A 22889-nucleotide genomic window follows, 5' to 3' on the forward strand; every position below is an offset into this window, starting at 1 on the left:
ATTTTAATCTATATGTAAACATGTTTGGCCAAGCATATTTAAAACACAATTAGTCTCTAATTAATTCCATGCAGTAATGTGTTTTTATGGCAAACTGTAATGTACATTATATGCACTTAAATAATAAGTAAATGGAGATATAAGAGGTGTTAAAGTTATATAGCTCTATAATTTTGTGGTTTGGGGTAAGTAACTGTAAAATTTCTTAAAGTAGTTGCTTCTCAGTTGATGGTTAGAAGACATGGGGAAGCACATACTTTTGCTAATTATCAAATGCTAAGGAGGAGGAGGACCTAACTAGACCGTATGGAGAATCACGTTACCAGCACCAGCTTGTCTGTACCTTCATTCCACAGATTTTATTGACGAGAGGTCAGGTTATGAATAAGATATTCTGCCTCTACTCACCATTGGTAATTTTATTCTGCAATTAATTTCATCAACTCAAAGTGTACATTAGGCACTTTCAATAAGAATGATACCGTTTTGGTTTGACCTTGGTTCACTCTGCATTGGCATTCCGCTGACAGTGTTGTTTTATGGACTTTTTTTCTCCTCCAAAAGCCAGTGAAATATCTCACATTTATAATTGCTTTATAACTGTGACTTCACCCCACACGTATTTTATATGAAGTAATAGCAGCAGGCAATTCCTTTTAGCTGGTTCATCTTACTAACTAACATGGAACAAAACTTCACCGAATTCATAATACTGCTCTGGAACGGATACATACTGTATATTTACACACCAATGTGTTTTATGGAAATGAACACATTTCTTCTTGGGAGCATATTTTCGAACTTCAATTGCTCTTTACTGAAGCCAATTTTTTTCAAACAAAAAAAATGTAAGGCGTTTCATGTCTGTATATTTTATTCACGCCAATATATTTTCACAGTTGGATAGATTTAACTAAATTAGTAGCTACAGTATTTGTTCAAACCAAGGCATTTTTGCTGGCATCTGGTAAGTAAATGTTATCCAATTTTTTTTTTAGGAACCAGCTTTGACCAACCCACATTGTTTAAAACAACAGCAACTCACCTCCGCCACACAAAATTTCTCATCCAAAACAAACAAATCCCCAGCTCTCCTGTTCCAGCTGCTGAAGAATGGTAAAGGGGTAACGTCAAATGCAAAACCACAGACTTCAGTCAAGGTACATCTGGTCCTCTAGATTTCCACGTAGGCCCATAACGGTGCCCTGGGCAGGGAAATGGGAAATGCACTTCCTGTGATGACACCTGTTGCCTTCTGGAGAGGGACCAGACACCCCAGGGAAGCAGAGCTGCCACTTGCAGGTAGGAGGGGGAAAATACAAGAATTAAGGACTTGCTACTGCAAGAAGTGGCTGTTATCCAGCCAGATATTTCTTCAAGGCTAGGTGGCAGCTGTATGGGTTTTTTTCACAACATTTTTGTATTGAGCCATGTAAATGAGTCTCACTTTCCAAATTACTATTTTAAACACGATTGTGAATGTTTAGCACTATTGCAAGTTGGGATAGAATCTGTCTCTAACTTCTGTCACTACCAGCTTGCCTTCTCTGTACCTTCTTTCCCATAGGGCTTTTTTGTTGTTGTTGGAACTCTGCAATCATATTTTGACTACTTTTTCACTACCCTCTAGATTATACAAAATTTACTTTAAAATATATATTATAGAACATAACACAGATCAAGTGTTTCTAGAGCTATGTTTCACAGCTTGTAATACAAGTTTCTCTCTCCTTAAATTCTCTCTATATCTTCCACTGTTTGCTGAATTCAACAGAACCACAATGTTTTGTCAACTAAATAAGTCTTCCTTGGGTATCACTTCTTCTCCCTAATCACTGACCACTGATGCTACCAAGGAGCATCATTAAATCATGGTTATCCCTTCAGATTATGCTTGTCTTTCAAGGCAAACTCTAGAGCTAGAATGATCCAATACAACATAGACGGCTCCTTCCAGAGGAGGTGGAGTTTAGCTTTCTGGAGAGAAGCCCAAAGTCGTGTTGATCAGGAGGAAAAAAGTGTGCAAGCAAATTAACAGAGTGTGTAGCGGACCAGGATGTGAAGCGGTGGCTGGGCTGTCTATCGGGGCTGCACGCGATTTCATCAACTATTCACCAACATCTGTAGAATCTACGCCATCTAGAAAAGGATGAACATGAAATAACTGAGAGGCAACAACTAAGCAAGCTGGCTGCTCTGCTAGAGGAAGGGTTCATCTGTTAACTTTTGAGCGAATGCAACCAAGAAAAAAATTGTGAGGTAGAGGAACGCAATATAAGATGTATGCTGAAAGTATAGGGGAAGCTGGACAACTTGCTATTTACCAATTCAGTGAGAGGAAAAACTTGCTGGCTCTGAATCCTGCTTGGAGATTAAATTCTTTTGCTTTGTTTAGCACTAGGTGTATTCATAAGTACCACCTTGATGGATATCAGCACAACACAGAAGAACTTCCTTCTGGCTCTGATAAAACGTTTACCTTCTGCATCTGGTTTTCAGCATTGATCTCCTGTTGATATTTCAGGGTATTACTTTTCACTCTGTTCCAAAGTGTATTTCCTGAAGAGTCCCTGTTGCCCATTTGGTCTGGCGGTAATGAGGCTTCTGGCCACTCTGTGCATGAGCTCCAGCTCCACAGACCAATTACTAAGTTCTGTCCCATTTACGTTAGGTTTAGACGTGAGCTGCCACTGAATGTTGTAAGACGTGATACTGCATTTACATACATAAGCTGTCAAATTAACCTAGCTGCATTAATCAGAAGTATGGCATACTATCTGGCAGTTCTGATGATTTTAATCACAATCTTTTTCAGGTATATAGTTGGTCAAATAAACCAGGGGCTTCTGGTTGGGATTTTTTTCTCTTTTTGAAAAATGGACAAAAAACTCACTTCAGCATATGCAATGTAAAGACCTCTTGGTACTGCAGTGGTTTATTGGTGGGGTTTGAACACTGGGTTTAATTTTCTCATGTTCAGTAAAGAGTTCTGCCCTGTAATGAAGATGACTAATGCCGACCCCCATTGTGAACCAGCTTCCTATCAACATGTCGGTCACTCATTTCAGAACCACTGGAGCCAGAAGAGAACAGTGAGAACTGGCATTTCTGGTTATGCTTCTGACATGGGATGTGATGTAATGTCCATGTTACTGGGTTCTGGGAGGAAAATGCCAGCTGGTGTTTCTAAACATGCAGATCAGCTTTTCCAAATGTGGAAAAGGCGTGGAGCCCCCGTGGTGTACAGACGGCGCTTCATTCCTACCCCTACTGGGGGACCTCCTTTCACAGTTTCTAATTGCTAAGCTGGGACGACACTTGTTTCTTTCCTCTAACGCTTCCTGGAACAAGACTACAGTCAAAAGTATGTTTTGTCAAAAGCACAGAGCTGTCAGTTATCATAATTAATGCAAAAGCACTCCGGTTGGATTACAGTCCTGCTTTAGTGAAGGGTTTAAATTACTTATTTTGTCAGAATTGCTTTTCTAATTTCCTCCCCCAACCAAAAAATGAAAGCTTTGAGCATTTGTTGACATTTTTAGTGCTGCCTTAAAAATTATTACTTGTTCCTTTTTGCAAGACTTCTAAAATATTTTGAGAATCAGTCCCCGTTCATCACTGCTTTACTTGCACGAAACCCTAAGAACAGTGGTAAAACCTTTGCCTATTGCGTATTTTTTTGCAGTGGCAATAAAAACCAAGTAACACAAGTATCTACTCATCTGCCAGAGAGAGACTTCAAATGCTGCCCTGTCCTAGGGGACATTCCAGTGCAACATCTTTGCTGGCACTCAAGTGACCTACTAAAGGCATGGAGACGTATGTGATGTTCATTTGACACAAAATCAATATACAAATATTGAAAATACAAATGCTAGAACTTTAAAACGTAATTCTGTAATTTGATTCAGTACTGTGCTTGGGCATCTTCTGGAGATGGGGGAGCTCAATGTAAATTCTGATGCAGTCTCAACTGTTGCTAGGCATAATCATCACTTGCTAATGAACAAAGTGGAAGATACAACTGCAGAATACATAACTTTCCAGATCCCACTCTAGTGCAAGGTCTTTAGGTAAAGCTGACAACTGTTAGCACCTTCATAATGATCTGAGACCATGCACCCTTCAGATAAACGAGCTTTTAAAGAGCTTCCTTCTCCTGTAGGTATGTAAGACTATTTCATCACCTGTTTATCTCAGTAAAGCTCTTTGGTGTTAAAGAATGGGACGTCAAGGTGAAGAGGCAGAGAGGTACTGTGGAAAACATACTGCATCACAGTGGAGAGCAATCTCAATAGTAAAGGAATGGAACCAGAAGTGGAGAAGCCCCTGACCATGATAACTGTTTGGGTGCAGGGGAATCCTGCTTTCTCTGAGTTGAGGCAACATATTTCCCTCCATAGACCTTTACAGACAGGTGCAGCAACTTACACATAAGCTATTCTGGTTTCACTGAGAGGTTTTGGCAAAGGGTGAATGATACTATGCTACACACCAGGTACGCAAGCACGAGAAAGTAGCCCGCCACCTTGGAATTCTTACATTCAGCGTCTTATCTTTTAGGCCATAAGCAATTTAGGACTACTAGCCGAACGCTACGAACCCTCCCAAAGCAAGCCTTCAGATAAAAAACTTTCTCCAAGCCATTCAGAGTCCAGGCAACACTGCAAAAAGTCTGGAAAGTTCCTTATTGCCATTGCCTGGGTACTGCAGGCGAGGAGCAGGTCTTGTTGCTACTGCGGTGAAGGTATCTCTATGTATTTAATTCTGAGGATACACGCGACTCTACCAGTCTTTCTTCCATCTGCTGCTTTCAGGGAGGCGGGAGGAAGGGCAGAGGGAGAGGAAGGTGCTTGCCCCCTCCCTTGTACGGGCCGGAGGCAGACCGCCTGGGTCCCTTCCTCCGCGCCTGGCCCTGGCCGCGGCTGGCGGGTGCTTCCCCCGTCTCTCCGGGCCGGCGACGCGGAGGAGGCCGGCGGTCAGGGAGGGTCGTACGGGGCGCCGGCCCTGGCGGGGCAGCCCGAGCACCCCTTCTCCGTTACCGGCGCCTCCGCGGCAGCCGGCGGGGACGCTGGGGTCACTCTGGAGTCCCGATCCCACGGCCCTGCCGTCGGTGCGCCTCGCACCCCACCGCCCGGCCCAGCTCCGGGCCCCGCTCCCTCCCGGGCCGCGGCGGGCCAGGGGCCGCCAGGCGGCGGCCGACGACTCTCCCGCCCCGCCGCCGGTCCGGCCGCGGCGGGCGGCTGTCGGCGGGGCGCCCCGCCTGGCGGGGAGGCCGCCAGCGCCACGCCGCTCCCGGGGCTCCCCGGCCTGGCCCGCGCAGGGCCATCGGACGTTAACGGTCGCGCCGCCGCCGGCGCCCGGGGCGCTGAGGGGACACCTGCCGCTCCTATCCTCCGGCGGGCAGACTCCGCGCCGCCCCCCGCCGCCGGTGTGACAGCCGGGAACGCCGCCCCGGCCTCCGCCCCGCCGCGCCCTGCCCCGGGGCGGCGCCGTCGCCTCTCCCCAGGCCTCCGCCACCGCCGCCGCCGCTTCAGAACCGGGCCTGGACAGCGCCCCGCCGCTCGCCCCCGCCCCCCCGCCGCTCGCCGCCCATTGGCTGGAGAGCCGCGGCGGAGCCGGGCCTCCCTGCGATTGGCCCGAGCCGGCTGCCACTCAGCGGCGCCGGAGGTAGGGCCTGGCACCTCGCTGGCGGTGGAGACGCTGAGAAACGCCCGTTTGTTTTGTAACCTGGAGCCCCGCGCCTTCCCCGTCACCGCCTCATTGGCAGTCCGGCCTAGCCCGGGGGCTTCCCATTGGAGAGCCGCCGGTGCCAATCACGTACCCACCTGAGGGGGCGGTCTGGCGACCAGGGGGCGGCCCGTGCCGGCGGAGGCGTGGCCGAGGCGGTGGCGGGGGCGTCCCCACGGGCCGGGGTGTGGCCGCGGAGGCGGGGAGAGGGGCGTGGCTACCGGCAGAAAGGGGCGGGGCGGGCGGTGGGGGCGGGGCGAGGCCAGGGGAGCCTCGCAAGCCGAGAGTGCCCTTGTGTCGTGAGCCGGGGAGCGGAGCGGAGCAGCTTCCCCGCGTGCCGCCGCGCCAACGCAGCCGCCCCCCCCCCCCCCACCCCCAGCCAGACGGGACGGGACGGGACAGGAGAGGCGGGCGGACGGACCGACGGACGGACGCGGCGGCAGGGGAAAGGGGAGCCAGCGGGGACACCCGGCACCGCTCCGCGGGGGGAAGCTGAACCTGCCCAGCAGCAGCAGCACCGGAGCCGGCGGACAGAGCTGCTCCCCCCGCCTCGTCCTCCTCCTCCTCCTCCTCCCTCCCCAATCCACCCCCGCGACCCTGGTCCTCCTCCTCCTCCTCCTCACCCCACTGGATACAGCGAGGGAGACACTGCGGCGGAGGCGGCGGCGGCGGCGGCTCCTGCGGGGGGAAGGAAGCGCCCGGAGAGCGGAGCGGCGGGAGGCTGCGGATCTGCGTGCCTGGCGCCCACCCAGCCCGAGGGGAGCCCCCAGGATGCGGCTGAAGCCCGGCGCGCTCCTGCGCTTCTACAGCCTCTGCGGGATCCTCGTACAAGGTACCGCCTCCTCCCCACCCCTGCCCCGCGCGTGGGGAGGGAGGGAGGGAGGAACCCTGGGGGGGGGCACCGCCGCGGACCGGGGCATCCCCGACTCCCCCCCCCCCCCACACACCGCCGCCCCGCTCCTGACCCGCTCCCCCTCCTCCGCCGCCGTCCCCTCCCCGGGTGCCCCCCGCCTCCCGCTCCGGTAGCGCTATCCAGCGCTAAAGCGCCGCACGGTTGTTAACCCTTCCTGTCCTACCCCGGCAGCCTCTTCCCTCCTTCAGCGCTTCTCCCCCCGCCGCCGCCAGCCCCTCGCCAAGCCCTGCAGCCGTCCCTTCAACTCCCCGTCACCTCCCGCTCGCCTCCAACCCGCAAACGCGCCCCCGAAAGTGCGGGTGCCGCCGCAGCGGCAGCGTGCGCGCCGCAACCGCCTCCCGGGGAAGCGGGGGGGCTCCGGCCGTGCCTCCCCGGCGGGGAGGGGGGTGGCGGGGGACGGGGACATACACACGCACACGCACACGCACACACACGGGGGGGGGGGGCGGGTGTCCGTGCCTCGCTCCCGCCGCCGCGAATGCGAGCCTGTGTGTGGGGTATAAAATATGTACGTGGGGGAATCGGGTGAGCCGGGGGGTCGGGAGCGGCTCCCTTCACCATCCTGCTCCGGGCGGCTCATCCAGCAGCTAGTTCCCACGCTGGATGTATTCCGCTCCCCGCCGCCGCTCCTCGTAATTACCGTGAGCCCTCCAAGTCAAAGGTAGCGGCGGCCGCGGAGGGAAGCCGGCGGCACACCGCTGTCGTGCCACTCCACGCCGCTTCTGCCTGCGGGATTTCTTCCCCCAGACCTCCCCCGCTCCGGGGGAAGGCCGGCCCGCCGCCCGCCCGCCCAGCCCGCTGCGCTGCCGCCGGCAGCTTGCCCCCGTCGGCGGCGGGATGGCGGCGCGGCGCGGCCCCGTCGTCCCTTTCTCCCCCTTCCCCCCCGCTCCCCCTCCCCCCTTGCCCCGCCGCCGGGCGGCGGGAGGTAACGCAGCGGCCGGGCGGGAGGTCAGGCGAGGCGGCGGCCCTGGCCGGTGCGAGGGGGGCCGGGGGGCCGCCGCCGGACAGCGACTCGCTGGGGGCCCTTGGGGCGGCGGCGGCGGGGCCTCGCTTCCCGCCCCGGCTCGGCCCGCGGGGTATTTCGGCTCGGGAGGGGGAGGCGAAGGGACGGTTAAACTAAGTGACCTTGTGCCATTTATTTATTTATTTATTTTTCTACACCACCCCCCCCCCCCCCCCCCCGCCTCCGTCGTGCCATTTCACGTCAAGTTTAATATATTTCGCGTTTCCCTCGGCTGCGTCACGCGTGGGGCGATCTCCGGCGGGAGCGGCGGCGGCACCCGGGGTGCCCCGAACACCCGAGCCTCCTCCCCCGCCCGCCCTTCGGCCCGCCGCCCGCCGCTCCGCCTCCCGGGGAAGTTGCCGGCCGTGGAGGGGAGAAATGCGGGGTGGGGGTGGGGGGTGCGCTTGGCGATCGCGAAGGACAGTTTGATCGGGCAGGTTATTTGTATTCTTTACCGGCGTTTACGAGTTGCCCGGTGCGTCAGCGCACAAGGAGCCGCTGTGTTGGTGCTATACAAGATTATTTATTGGGGCATGTGTGGCCGGCTGCACCTGGGGGTTGGCTCCTCTCTGCCTTTTACATTGCCCTGTGAATTGTCGATTCATTGCCTTGCAAAGGGGGGTGGTGGTGGTGAGGAGGGGGGGCGTCTGGACTGACTTTCTATCACCAATAAAACCGGGGCTGCTGCTGGAGGAGGAGGATTTGATCTTTCCTAAGATGCAATCAGCTGCATTCAGCGCATCGCAGTTTTGAGAGTCAACCAGTGATTAAAAACAGTGATGCCTTTCACAGCGGTTTAGGGAGCGTGCCAGGCAAAATGTAACTCTGCGAACTGCATCAGGTAAAAAACATGTTGCAAGAAAAGGGGTGTAATACAAATCTGACCGCCACTGTGTGAAAATAACCAGATTGGGCCTGTCCCTGCAGATGGGGAAAAGCGATGCTTAACACGGTACCCAGCTTGCCCTCCGTCTATTTAAAACGTCTCCCTCTCTTCAGTTTCTCACACGATTATTTTTTACAGCTCCTGATTAAAGCTGCAATCAAAAATACTTGGGCACTTTGCATACCGCCCTTCAGCAGAGTGCTGCTTCAGGAGGCACCTTTGCTGGGTGGTATTTAAAAAAAAAAAAGGGGGGGGGTATGTAAAGAACCTGTAACCTTCAGAGAGGGGTGAGAGGAAATAACTTATATCGTTTTGTCCTAAGGTAAAGGAGAATGGAGAAGATGATGAGTAAATATTTTCTAGGAGAAGACTGACCTGAATAGTGACTGTTTCTAACAGCTACTGAATTCTTTTAGTCCGCCTTACAGTGCTACTTCATAAATGTTATTTTCTCAGTTTCTGCCATTTATTTTGGCACAGCTAGCAGACACAGTTACCATATTAGACATGTTTCTTGTTGGCAGCTTTTAAAAGTAGCTTTTCCTGTTGGCTTGCTTTGCTTCCCCAAACTGTGTTTTGAAGTGGCTCAACGGATTTGTTAGATTTTCTGTTTCTGTTTGTGGGCTATGGGCTGCGCAGGTTTCTCATCAGCTCTGTGCGTCAATAAGATCTTTGTTCTGAGGATTCGAAGCACTTCTGGATTGTAACTAAGGATGGTTCCTGTTAGCGAAAGTGAAGGTAATTAAGTTTAAAGGCAAGGTGACAAAGAGTCAAGCTGACGTCTGTCCTGTATGGAAGCGTGCCTTTCTGGTGTGATCTGTGGAGAGACTTGCTTAAGGAATCGGTCCTGAGTATTGATGAAGCATCAGCTGAGGGAAGAGGACATAGAATAATGCTTCTCAGCTTGTGCGTGGAATAGCATTAACAGCAAGCGGTCCCTTTGGAAAGGAGGCAAACAAGAAGTAAAAGAGCCCAGTGTCAACTGCTTGCTGTGAAAGGGGAGCGATGGAGGTGGAAGAGGGAGTAATAGCATGTTGAGCTGAGAAGCAGTTTGTCAGCTGAGTTCGGGTATGATATCAGTCTGCTCAGCCCTCCCCAGCGTTTGCTGTGAAAATAGTAGGATGTCTGGCTGCTGTTGTTGTTAGCTCGTGCACTGTAATGATTCTGGAGTACTTAAATGATGTCCCAAGCAGCTAAACCATTATGTATGTTTACAGTCACCCTTACATTTTCGTTTCATTCTGATTTTTTTTTTCCTTCTTCATGACTTTAGCCTGCCTAAGACAAAATTTAACAGTTAGAGGACAGCATATATTTAGGATATCTCAAGTATATTATCTGAGCTCTTTTCGTGCAACCCAAAAAGTAAGTATTTTATTGTAAAGAGCTATTGTGTGAGAAACTGTAATATTAAAAATAGTTCTGTTGGATTTGTAGTATACAGATACGGGTTAAGATTATCCTGGAATTGTAGCTGCTGTAGCCCCCTGCTGTGTGATAATGCAAATGGCATCTAATGCCTTAATGTGCTCTGCTCCTGAGAAGACACTGGATAGTGCTTTTGTGGTAGCAAATCATGTACTTTCAGTTCTCTGCCAACACCAGGCACATCTTCTCAATATGGTTTCTTCAGACACTTTAAATGCTCGCAACCTGTCTACTAATAAAAATAACGTAGGGACACTTTAATTTGTCTGAATCTGTGATCACTGATGCAACAAATCAGTGAAGACGGGCAATTGCTTGTGGGTGAGACTTTTTTTTCATAAGCCCAGATCTAGTACAAGCAGAATTGAAAAAAGAAAAACAAAAAAACACCAAACAAAAACCAAAATCCCTAGCAAATATGCAAATGGATACTTCTCAGATCATCTAAGCTAATTTAAGGGAAAGTTGTCATACATTACTCAATATCTTGCACATCTAGATTCTGTTACAAATTTTCAGTAGGATTTCTGTTGGCAAAATCTTGGCAACCCAACGCTGTATGCATAGGGGTTGCCTTGACAGCTGAATGTTGTTACACTAATACGGTGTACAGCAAGGCGAAAGCATGTTGTTGTAATCTGTAAATTCTGTGAGGGTATAGACAATTACAGAATAGAAGACGGTAGTTTTCGTACAATCTTTATTTGGAATATTTTACACACAAGTTGAAACATGAAGTGTATCTCTCTGCTTGATGGTGGCTGTCTTTATACGATTTCTGACAATCTGACCAAGGCTTGGTAGGCTTATTTAGCAGCTTAGTTCTCAGGTTGGCTCATATTTTATGAAATCTTCTGATTGATTTCTTCATGTATTTTTACTGATGGTCACTATATAGCAGCTCATGTTCAGTTTTAGAACATGAAGTAACTAAACAATCCACTTTCCCATTGATAACTTCACACAACTTCCCTGAGGACTACACGAATAGGGATCACTCACTCTCGTAATATTTATCACTCTGCACACACAAAATATTTTTCAAGTTTCTATCATAAATTTAACAGTCAGCAGTGTTGAAGTTTCTCACTGAAGAAGTAGCTCTGTGGAAATGTTGTTCAAGAGAAGCACCTCCATTGAAACAAGTACATTTTTCTTGTCTACTTTCTTCTAAGACCTCTTTTTAAATATTGTGGGGTTTTTTTTAATTTCAGAAATGTAAAACAGTGACTCTCCCTCTGCTTTTAAATTTACTTAATTGTCGGTTGCAATTCCATTTTAGTGTACTATAAATGTCTATAAGCCATTGTTTTTTGTTATTAAAGCCTTAATTCTCACAATTAGCTTCACCATCTCTCTGGCGTGATCTTACTTTTGACAAATCGTATTGAATGTGGTTACCCTTACTCTTTCCACCAAAGAATTAACCTTTTAATATCGCTATGTAAAGTCAAGATTGGATTTTGAAGTTTGTTTTGATTGGGTTTTTTGTGTTTTTTTTTTAATCTTCTGCATCACAAATGGTGAGTAAGTGACGGCTAACAGCAGTATGTATGATGAAGTCATGGGTGTGGACATCAGGTAGTTGCCAAGAGACGAGCAGTAGAACTAGAGCGTGGCTGACTGTGTTAGAATGATGATTCCCTCTTTATGTAATATTTAAAAAGTAGAAACAGAAGATACTGTCATTGTCGTCTTAATGCCTTCTACAAGAGAAAGAAGGAATACTTGAATTTTGTTTTAAGACATGAATCTAACAACAGGCTAATTCTATTAGACACTCTCAAAACAATGGAAGGTCTTCTCTAGAGACAATGCCACTGACGTGCTTTTTAAATTACACATTACAAAACAAATGTAGAATGGTAAAACTATTAGACATAATTTAGTAGGTCTCTCCTCTGGGGTGGCATCGTTATTAAGTACGATCTTAATGAGCATATCCTCTCTTCCCAAGGAGTTTTGGTGGTGTGTTTGAAAGGAAGAAAGGCAAACATCAAATTCCAGTAGCAAGGAGTAACTTGTAAAATCACGGTTTCTCTCAGGAATCTGCCATTGGACAACTTACCTTTATACGTAACGAAAATGTTTTGAAAATAATTGAGTATTTTGGAAAAATGGGCGTGGGTGTCTTTGCAAGGGTTCTTAATACTGTGGTGTTTCGTTTGTGGGTTTTCTTGGGGGGTTTGTTTTGTTTTTTCTGTGACCTTATTTCAGGATCTTTTCCCTTCATTTTATAAATGGAAATTAAAGATAAAGTCCAAATGTTTACAATTTCTCTTATGTTTTAATGCACAGTAAGCTCAAGGTGGGTGCTCTAAACATCAGTACATAGGATACTCTCATAATAGCATTTTAAGGGGGAGAGGAAGAAGCAGAGAACATTTATTTTGATGACAAAACAGAGTGCTAACACTGGAGGCTGTGTATTGCATCTTCCAGTGCTCCCTTTTAATACTAATGTTTTGCCTGTAGGACTTTCTAACATGGAGAACTTGGAACAGGCAAAAAGGATTTAGTGAAGAATGTAGATAGTTGTTTTTGTTGTAGATGGACTGGAAGACTCCTTGTTTCTTCCTCTAACAATGTCTGCCTACCTATCATCCTATCTCCTTTCCCTGACATCTGTGTGAAAAACAAAATAATACTTGCTTCCTTTGCCATCCTTTTATTTGCAAAACAGAGATCTGGGGATCTATGTAAGCCTTATTGAGGAGTAGTTTTGCTGTCTGACAAGTTTGGGATTTTTGAGGGGAAAGACTATTTCTTCCCAACCATGAGTTGAGTTGCATTTACTGCATTCTAGTTTAATCAGATAGCTCTTGGAGAGTGTTTTATAGCTTTCACATTTTAAGTAGTAGCAAAGGACTGTTAATATAGTTTTATATTACTACAAATTCATAAATGTAACTTTTTGCTTTTTTGTATTACTAAATCTAGAATCCTCCTTTTTTTTCTTACATAGCTGTTAAGGAATATTAACTGTCCATAGGCAGCTGCCCTTCAGTTTTAGGAAAACAATCAGTGTGTGGTCTTTGTTTCTCATTTTGAATCCCTAAAGCTCTTTCGGAGCTGAAGGTTTCTCTGGGTGTATGCATATAAATAAAGTTATGCTCACAGAGGTATGTTACTGAATGCCTCTCCATCTTATTCTGTTTTGTGAATGGAGTTGGCAAGGTTTAGGTTATTTGTAAAACTGCGTATTGCCACATATACAGTATAGTGGTTGTCTGCATAGTTTTGATATTCCCTCTGTCATCTTTCTGTAAACAGTTTTTTGACTACCTGTATTCGCTGTTGGATGGGAAGGATGGAGCACAAGAGAGCATTTTCTTATGTTAGAGGTGAAAATATTCTGGTTATCTTAAACTTATATACCACAATATTAATCAAACAATGATTCTAATCATGATAATTCAGTTGCCAAATCTTAGCTAAAGTAACCTGAGTATGCTACTACATGCAAAAGTAATTTGTGACCACATATAAAAATACAGTTATGCCTTTCTGGATACCATCAATATATAATGCATTGCATTATTGCCACTTCTTCTGGCAGAAGCTGTGTAGCCCAGCACAGCTGTACTGACCCATCTAAATCTTAAAAACTCCGGCTTTTCAAAGTTCAACACTGGAAACTCCACAGCTGTGACTGACTGACAGCTCTGAAGAGAATAAGGCCAAATTACTTCACAGCAGCAGTCGTAGTAGGCACTTCGGTATTTTCCATTTGTTCTGATATTTATCCCAAACTGACCTACATCTGCTGGATTAACAGTGTAACTTGACCTGCTTTTATTCCTGCTATGCTGTAAGGCAGGAAGGCTATTCTGCTTAGTCCCTAACAGGGGAAAACCTACACTAGTGGAAGCAGAAGCAATGAATTTTTAGACTTGTGTAGGGTTTAAGGTCATTGAATTTGCTATTTTAAAAATATGTAAAAAATATGTAATAGTTAAAAAATTATGTAACTTTGGAGTACAAATTTGTTATGAACTATTTTTTTCCCATAACAAAATACCAAGCAAAAGCAGTGAGATGGTACAGACAAAGTCAAGCTGGAGTTTTAATTAAAAAAAATTCTTTTAATTAAAAAAATTTACAAAATGTGTTCCAATGTCAGGCTTGTTTTATATTTATCCCTCTCAAAGGCATTTCTTTCTTCTTCCCTGAGCGTTCATTTGTTTGGGGTTGTTGTTTTTTTTTGATATGTGAAATTTAAATCTTGACATGCTAGTTGGTGTTTCATTATGATACATTCATGGGTGTAAATTGAGGAATAGTAAAGAAGTCTCCACTGGTTTGCACAGTTTATACAGGAAAAGTAAAACTTAGTTTGATATCTGAAAATACTTGTTCACACTCCAGGTCATCAGCTAAAACAAATTTTTTATCTTCAGTTAGATAAAAAATGTTGAACCGCAGCTGTTTGCAAATTGGAAAGTAAATGCAGTGACTAGAGATATTACTCACTAAACGGACTACTAATTAAGAGTATCTCAAATCTGTGACAGATCATAAAATGGTACAATATACAGGAGTATACTGTGGTATTTCCCTTACATGAATTCTTTCATTAACATCTAAAATAATACTAGGGAAAGTGAGAGGACTTTTCTGTATTTTTGGAGGAAATCTTAAACTAACACTGCAAATTCTAATAAGTTTAAGTGAAATGCGGAATATCTTGTTTATTAGGATAAGCATGGCATTGCAGTTTCCTCCTAACCTTAAAATTTATGTTTTCCATTGCGCTTGCAGATTTCTAATAACGTTATTGATGTCTCTAGGCTTGTATAGTGTGGCCTTGTAATATTAAGAAAAATAGATGAGATTTGGACTAATATGGAGGAAGCTGTAAGTACCGTCTTGGTTAATGACAAATGATACTTGTACAGTCTAAAGGGAGTCCCTTCAATTTTAAGTTAAAACCAGTTGTAGCCAAGTTAGCAACACATAACATGGAGCTTTTCAGAACTTAAATGTGACGTGTGGCAATTACAAGGATATTACATATTAAAAAGAGGCCATGTCTCATCTTTTACTATAAAAACAAATTACAGTGATTTAGCTTTATAGGCTGTGCTTTCTCTGAACGTTGGAGTCTTGCGTCTAGTATGCTAGTGTCTTAAGATATATCTTGATTATGTTTCTGTAAGCAGTAGCCAACATGATGTGTATTTGAACACAAGTAGTATATAAGAAAGCTAAGTCTGGGCTAGCACGTTGACTATTTGTTCGGAAGAAGCTGGGCATTCTCCTTACCTTGTTCGGAATTTTTTTGTCAAGTATTTGGCATATTTCTCCTTGCTGAAGGTAAAGTTTGTAGGTTACAAACTGCTAGTTAATGCTTCTTTTTTGGTACGTAAAATGCAAAATGTGTGCTGTTCTTAGAGTGCATAAGTCTCATGCACTCCTTAAAAAATTGTCCAGAGCTCATATAATTCCAGTATTTCCCCCACAAAATAAGTGTGGGTTTTATAAAGGCTAAAATTAATGTTTTCTGCTTCCTAAGTTGTTTGTTTTGCAACTTATAAATCATTATTGCTTTGCTGTGTTCTGAATGGTGAATTTTGGAGCTGGTGGAGAAGGCAAGTAATCAATAGAAATATAAGGACCATTTGTTTTTTCTTTATGGTAGCTGAAAACTTCAATAGCTTATAGACTTATTTATGGGAAGTTCACATATGTTTAACACAAAAGATTAATATAACTTCAGAATAGATTGGATTATAAGATTGTTTTAAGTGAATAGACTTTTATATATTTTGTTGAAGCAATACTTGGGGGGGGGGGGGGCATGTGTCATTTAGAATAACGTGATTGCAGAATTTCCCAGACTATCTGTTGAATTTTGAGAAAAAGAATTTTGTCACCTTTTGTATAGATTTGCTTTTGTTTGTTATAAAAGCAAGTGATAGTTCTGTTCTACAAAACCACATTTTTCTTACCTAATCTGATGCAGAATGGAGTAACAGGAAATCTGGATAAAGGCAGTTGAACATGTTCTGTAAGGGGTATTCATCATTTATTGTGATATCTGTATTGCAGGATTTGGAAGTGCAGATGCATTTAATGTTCATTAGACTATTTCAGATTGCAATAGGTATATACTGTAAATCCTCACAGAAAAACAGAATCCAGTAGTCTATATTATTTAAAGAGAAGAAATGAAGACTTGCTGTTTAATGATTTGTTAATATCATAGGCTTTTTTTTTTTTTCTTTTAATCAGTCATTAAAAAAACTCTTGTCATTTGAACTTTATTCTAGAAAGGAAATATCTTCAGAAAGAAACTTAAGAATAGGTGACTAACTGGTCACAGACGAATGTGGAGTCATCTCCCTGCAGGCCTTGTCTGCCTGGGATACCTGTCAAGAAAGCCAAATTTTGTTTCTTCTATTTGCTGCTGTGAGACTTGAAGTGGGGAAACAGCAATAGCCCTACCTTATATGCATGAAGGGATTTCCCTTCTCAAGATAGTGAAGATAAAGGCCTCAAATTTGGATCCTGTATAATCTGTTTACATTAATGTGTCAACTGTGCAAGAAGTGAGCGATGCTATGCCACACCATCGCTTAAGTGGCCTTCAGGGATGATACGTAGGTAGGAAGATAGATGGGGGACAGGAAATGGGGCAATTTATTTTCTCTGGGAATAAAACAACCCCTCCAGAGTTACCACAAAAGCCTTTGCTGTAAGAGACCAAGATGTATATGAAGATTAGGCTGGAATAAAACACTGCATGACTTCAGGCTTGCCGGATACAGCATGCCTTTTTGTCTTTCTCCTGCTATGACTCTCCACCTCTTCCTTTCCCCAGGAAATGTAATGCAACAAGTGAAGGTTTTAGGGCAAGTGTATTCTGTGGAAGCTATGAGAGAACATCTTCCTCTCTACCTTGGATGAGATGTTACATGGGAGGGATGTGATAGGATGCTTAGATTAAATTTTTTTTTTTAATTGTTTCTTTTCTTCCCCCTACTTTTCTCTGCCTTCCTCAAATGTGCACTAAGAGAAGTGAGGATGGGAGCCAGTGGGATCCAGTCCCCGGCAGTGGGGCCTGACCCTGCCAACAGCACTGGTTACAGAAGCTTTTTAGTGAGGTGCCCGTAAGGCTCTGGTCTCTTTTGTCTGTTAAGAGCCTGATTTTTTTTGCATCAGTACAGCATGGAAGACTCCTTACAGGGATTGGTAGGAAGGGTCAGATTTGGGAGCTGAAAATACTTAAAATGCTACTGTATAAAACCCAGGAATTTAGATGAACTTCAGCATATTGATGCATATGTGCTACCTGAGGTCATTTCAGTGGAGCTTAATTTTCCTTGTTCTAAGTTAGATAAATCGATTATTTGATTTGAACATTTTGTTGAAATGCAGCTAAAACACTTTGTAGGTGCAGTTAACTCCAATTCTCTCTATAATGTTACAAGACATGCCATCGCAGTGTAAAATGCAGTACTATCCAGAATAGTCACAGTATTGATGTTGCTTGCACCTTATTTGAGACTGACAGAAAATACCTAGTGCAATGGATGTTAGTATTAGAAGTCAGAGTTGACTGATGAATATCAATGTCAAAACATAAGAAGTCTTTAGAAATAAAGTTCCACTGCTATTATGTCCTGTTGATGTGAGTGAGATCTTTAGAAGATCTAGCGTGTCTAGAAAAGGCTAACTATTCTGCCATGTGTAGCTATGTGCTTATCAAACTGAAACACAGGCAGCTACGCTAGTAAAACTTGGTTAAGATGTCCACATGGTAGGAGTAGGTAACTTCTTAAGTGCTGCTGTTGTGTCATGGTAAACTTCTGGATTGTTCTACTACACATCTCTTGTTGTCTAGCAGGGAAATTCTTGACGTGAAAACTTTCAGTCCAACTGACAACTAAAGTATCTACCCCATTTCTGAAAGGCTGCTACTATTTGCAGAGTAGAACACAAAATCTGAAATGACTTGCATGAGCTATAATTAGTTTTTTAAAATATGTTGCTGAGGCCCTTGTGATGTCTGTATCGTGAATATATTTTTTTGCATCTGGAACACACATACATTCTATGAAGTGACAGACTACTGTACAGGGGAATCAATACAAATACAATGTCTTGATTAAATTAGAGAAATAGTTCCTCAAGTAATATTAAGGATGGATGAGCCATTGGGTGTTTATGGTGCTTTAGAACAATACTTGTATTATTACAAGTGTCTAGCATTCTTGCATATGCAAGCTTTCTTCCTCCCTCCCCGCCCCCCCCGAATACACTTGTAAAGTATCTACATCAGATGCTTTAATAACTCCTGACAAACTTGCTAGTATTGTTTCCTATGGAAATGTGACAGATGCAGAATACACATGCATATGTGAATATCGATTACAAAAATAAATCAATGGATGATAATATTTGAAGACTTTTAAATAGAGGACTAGGTGGTGCTGTTCTTTCATCTTTGTAGCTTAGCTGAATTCTTAAGTATGGACTGAGAACACCAGGCTACTACTTTTCAAGAATGAATTTAGCTCTCTTTAATGTTTGAAGAAGTTATTGTTTCTGATTTCATTGAGGATGCTACTTTGAGAGCTAATAACTGCACAATGCAACACTTTCTATTTTATGTAGAGGAACTTTTGCATACAACAAATGATTTAGTTTTATTCAGCATGGTGATATACTTCCTTTTATTCTGTTTGAATGACTTCAGAGTGAATTCTAATAATTTTTTTGACTCCTTACTTGGCTGTATATTTAGGATTATTCAGTCAGATAAGTTTAGCATGATTAGATATGTGAACCTTTGAATCCTTTTCCATTGTTGGTTTCTTAAACATTTTAAGGCTAATTTGCTAACAACACAATAAGATCATCAGTAATAGATGGAAGAAATTTGTTGTAACTGTGTAGTAGCAGTATATAAGCCACAATTAATTGAGAAAACCAATTTATTAAAATTTATTCCATTTACAAAAAATATTAAGTTTTAATCACTGTCTTGTCTCAATGCCATTAATGCTGTAATAGGAAATAGTGAAGCTAGACTATAATGAACTGCCTGGGATCTAGATAGATTTGTTACATCAGTGTTCAATGTTGCAGCAGAATAATAAATCTCTAATTAGAATCCAACTTCAGTATGTAGCACCCTGGTAGAGAATGCCTCTTGTTTTGACTGCTGCTTAAAAAGGAATCTTGAAAGAACAGATGGAACATAAAGAAATAAGGGGAAAATGTACTTCTCTACTGAAAAAGTGATGAAAATGTACTCTAGCTAGGTCAAATTTAGGAATGTGTTTGCTCTAAGTAGGTAATTACTTATTCAAAAAATAAGCTGTAGCTGTTAATAGTCAAAAATGGGGGAGTGTGAAAACACTTTTTCTTGCAGTTTCTCTCCCTTACTCCTAAAGTGCTGCAGTAGAGAGAGGAATCTGAAGGAGAAGGTTTGGTTTGTACTTTGTGATTGTATGTGTGTAAACATAAAAAGCTTTTACTTGACTCAGATTAGAGATTTTATAAAATATATAAATAATACCCATAATATTGCAAATCAATATCTACCAGGGTTAAAAGCAATTGTTCCTCTTATATTGCTTTTTGTAATTTTTCAGTGACACAACTGTAGTTATTGTTCCAGAGTTTGAAAAGTACCAAAAGGTGTTTTCTGGAAACTGGAAAGAAACCCAAAGCAACTCTAATTCACAAAGAAATAATTTAGAAAGACCCTTTTAGTTCCTGAAAACAAGTATTCTTGACACTGTAGCAGAAGCCACATTTGAGTAGTGTGCTGTAGGTGTTAATAGATTTTGTACAAAGTTTTTGGTGCGTACCATTAAAAACTATTAACAAAACCTCACTGCCATAGTTAATTCAGTGCTTAGCATTTACTAATTCCAGCATTGTATCTCAGAGAGAGTGGTTCAATTTGCATGGCTTAGCAGACTCTATACTTTTAAAAGGGGTGTGTTAATAGATTATCTGTTGCTAACTGTAATTGGGTACAAGTGTGCAGAAGATTTCTGAATGCATATTATAAACTCAATTATTAAACTAGCTACCTTAAGGAGTTTCTGCTATCTCCCACAACCTGCAGTTTGGCTTGTGGATTAGCACATGCTCGTGAATATTTGAAGTACTGCATTTTTGCAGCATTTTCCTCTTTTCCAGGAAGGTGCTGGGCCCCTGAATCAAGTCCTGTGATATGTGAGTGTCCTCCTGAAGAAGCATTTGGCTGGAGAGAAGGAGAGTATTTATTTCAAGTAGTTACTTCTTTCCAATACTTCTGATTCAAAACAAATTAAATGGACAGTTTGTATACTGTATTCCAGATGGGTCTGGGCTGTCAACAAATAAACGAAGGACCACTTCTAAGTCTTTCTGCACCAGCCCACTCCTTTCTAAACAGCTACGTATGAACACGTTGAAGGAGAGAGGTGCTAGAGTCAGAGCTCCTGCTGTTTTACTGAGATTTTTTTTTCTAAATTACAGACACTATTTAAGAATCTGTTTTAAGCTGGCTGCACTGAAAATGTCTTGTGATTTCCAGAACATTCCAAAAACTATTTTTAGAAAATGGATATTAGTTGATCCTTAGATCTGAGGAAGAGAGTGGGTCATTATTTCAAAACAGAGCAAACAAGAAATAAAGCTCAATTTTTATGTTCCGTTCTGTCTAGATTCTGGGAAGCACAACGATTCTGAAAGCATCAGTAAAGCTCAGATTTGCTTTCTTAGTACACTAAAGTAATGCTGCGTTGTTTTATTGTCATGTCGTCCCCCCTGCTGAGTATTGTCAGTATGGGCAGAGATCTGAACTAGGTACTGAGTTTTAGGTAATTTTTCTGTTTGAAATTATTGACGTTTAGCACTGTAATTTTTTTCCCTTAGCTTACATTGCAATGAATAATTTATACACGAAGTGCAGGATAATGCCATCTACAAGGTTACTTTTCTAATCCAAGAAGATACCACAATGTAACAAAACCATAAAATATTTTGCATTTTTATTTGTTAGAAAATGATAATTATTTTTTGTTCAACATTCTTTCATTTCCAAGGTCTCTTATTCTTTGTGTTCCATTTTCAGCTTTTACTCTCTTTTATTCTGCTATTTCATTTCTTCTTCCTGCATTGTCTAGGTTTTTAGGTTTTTTGTTCTTCTAACGTCAGTCTGCTGACATAAGACTTTATATTTTCAATGTATTATATCAGTTGAAGAAGCCTGAATAAACATGAAACCATCTGTCTGAGGCCAAAACACGAGGAACCCACTCTCATCTGAAACTTCAACCCAGGGTTTTGTTGTCTCAGACATAAGACAAAGTAAAAGTTTTATGGGACTTCTTACTTTTTTTTTGGCTTGTTTAGATTTGGGTGAGGATAACAGAAATAACACTAAATTTTACTGTCTAATTTGGTTTAAAAAAAAAAGCCAACCAAGAAGAACTTAACTTCTGTTGTACCTATGGAAGGGATACAGTTTGTGAGAAAGGTGCAGTAAAGAATTACCTTGTTTTTCATACAACCTCTCTGCTTTTGCAGTGGCTGCCCCACTTTAAGTTGTTAGATACTTTCTTTCGACATTAACAAAGACTTTCACTTCTTTTCATAGTTTTTCAGTTGTCATAGTTACACTAACCACTTTCAAATATTGTTAAAACATCTCTTTAGTATAACTTTAGTATAGAGTGTGACTTCAGTTTGATTTCTCAGTACAACTCTAGACAATTCGTACTTCAGAGTTCAGATTAAAACTAAAAAGATGTGTATAGAGAATTTAAACTTGTAGTTGAACTCAAGGGGAGAAAACCCTGTAAAATCTTTCTTCCAAATATGTATTTTTTAAGGAAATATTTCATATTTAATGTAAACTGAATACTTCCCCATTCTTCTCCCTGATAACGGGATCTCAGATTCTTTGGGTTTAAAACTTTTTTAACTTTGGTTCATCAAGTCTAATTAAATTGAGCTTTAAGGCTATACAGGCTTATGATAGTGATGCAGATGGGTTTTTTGAGTTGTTTTGTAGTGTTTGTCATGATTAATTCCTCCTGAAAACCTCTGTCTGTGCATAACATTGCAAACATAGGGGAACTAAATGGAAACTATAAGATAGACACAGAATTGGGTTTGTGTACATTTATCAAAATTGAAAATAATCAAGAAGATAAGGCAATTATTTCAGGTTACTTGATGAACCTAATTCAGTTACTTAGTTGACTGTATGTAAATATTCCCAATATCCAGGAAGCAAGTTGGGGTTATTTTTGTTTGTTTGGGGTTATTTTTTGTTCTGTTTTTTTAGCCACTGTGCATGTCTTGCCCCCTCCTCACCCCCTCACCCCCCTCCAAGAATTTTAAGTGTTTATAAAACTTAGCTGGCAACACAAAAATAAACAAAATTCTAAAGTCCAACTCTTCTGCCGTGAAACCAGCTATCTAAACTGAATCAAAGATGATTGTCTCTCTTCATCTATGGGGGACTGTTATTTGCAATTCTGTTTATTTTCATCGTGAAACATAAGCGTTGGTATCAATGCTCAGATAAAATCAAGATTTTGTTGCTGCAACGGAATTACTTGTGTGTTGTCTATAATTTTTTGCAATTGCTGTTTGAATTGTAGGTATAGTCGATGTGTGTGCTGTATACCTGTTTCTGAAAATTCCAAGATGCAGCCACAATATGTGAAAAGTCATTCAGTCACACAAGAGTGTTGGCATTTTTTTGAACTTGTCAAGTGCATACACTGTTTATCTTAAGTAATTGCTGTGTAGAAACCTCGTATGTACAACAGGACCATTTTATCTATGCATATTTGTCAGCACCTGCATCCCAGAATAGATATGTTAAACAAGTACTACTATTTTGCAGTTTGCACTTGTGCATGCTTTTAGATTTTCTGATGACCCCAGCCAATCAAAACGTCTTCCCCCACTAC

The 22889-nt window shown here is 43.0% G+C and overlaps 1 protein-coding gene across 3 annotated transcripts in view; it reads left to right on the plus strand.

Moving 5' to 3' along the window:
* The first annotated feature begins 6026 nt into the window (after positions 1-6026).
* The window catches only part of CADM2 (cell adhesion molecule 2), a 681753-nt gene continuing 664890 nt past the window's right edge, over positions 6027-22889 (plus strand). For all 3 annotated transcript variants that reach the window (XM_075102266.1, XM_075102284.1, XM_075102275.1), the window contains exon 1: positions 6027-6562. In XM_075102266.1, coding sequence (XP_074958367.1) covers positions 6502-6562 — 61 coding nt within the window. In that variant the 5' untranslated portion in view covers positions 6027-6501. The remainder of the gene's footprint in view (positions 6563-22889) is intronic.

Source organism: Phalacrocorax aristotelis, chromosome 1 (genome assembly GCF_949628215.1).
Source record: "Phalacrocorax aristotelis chromosome 1, bGulAri2.1, whole genome shotgun sequence".
Lineage (NCBI taxonomy): Eukaryota > Metazoa > Chordata > Aves > Suliformes > Phalacrocoracidae > Phalacrocorax > Phalacrocorax aristotelis.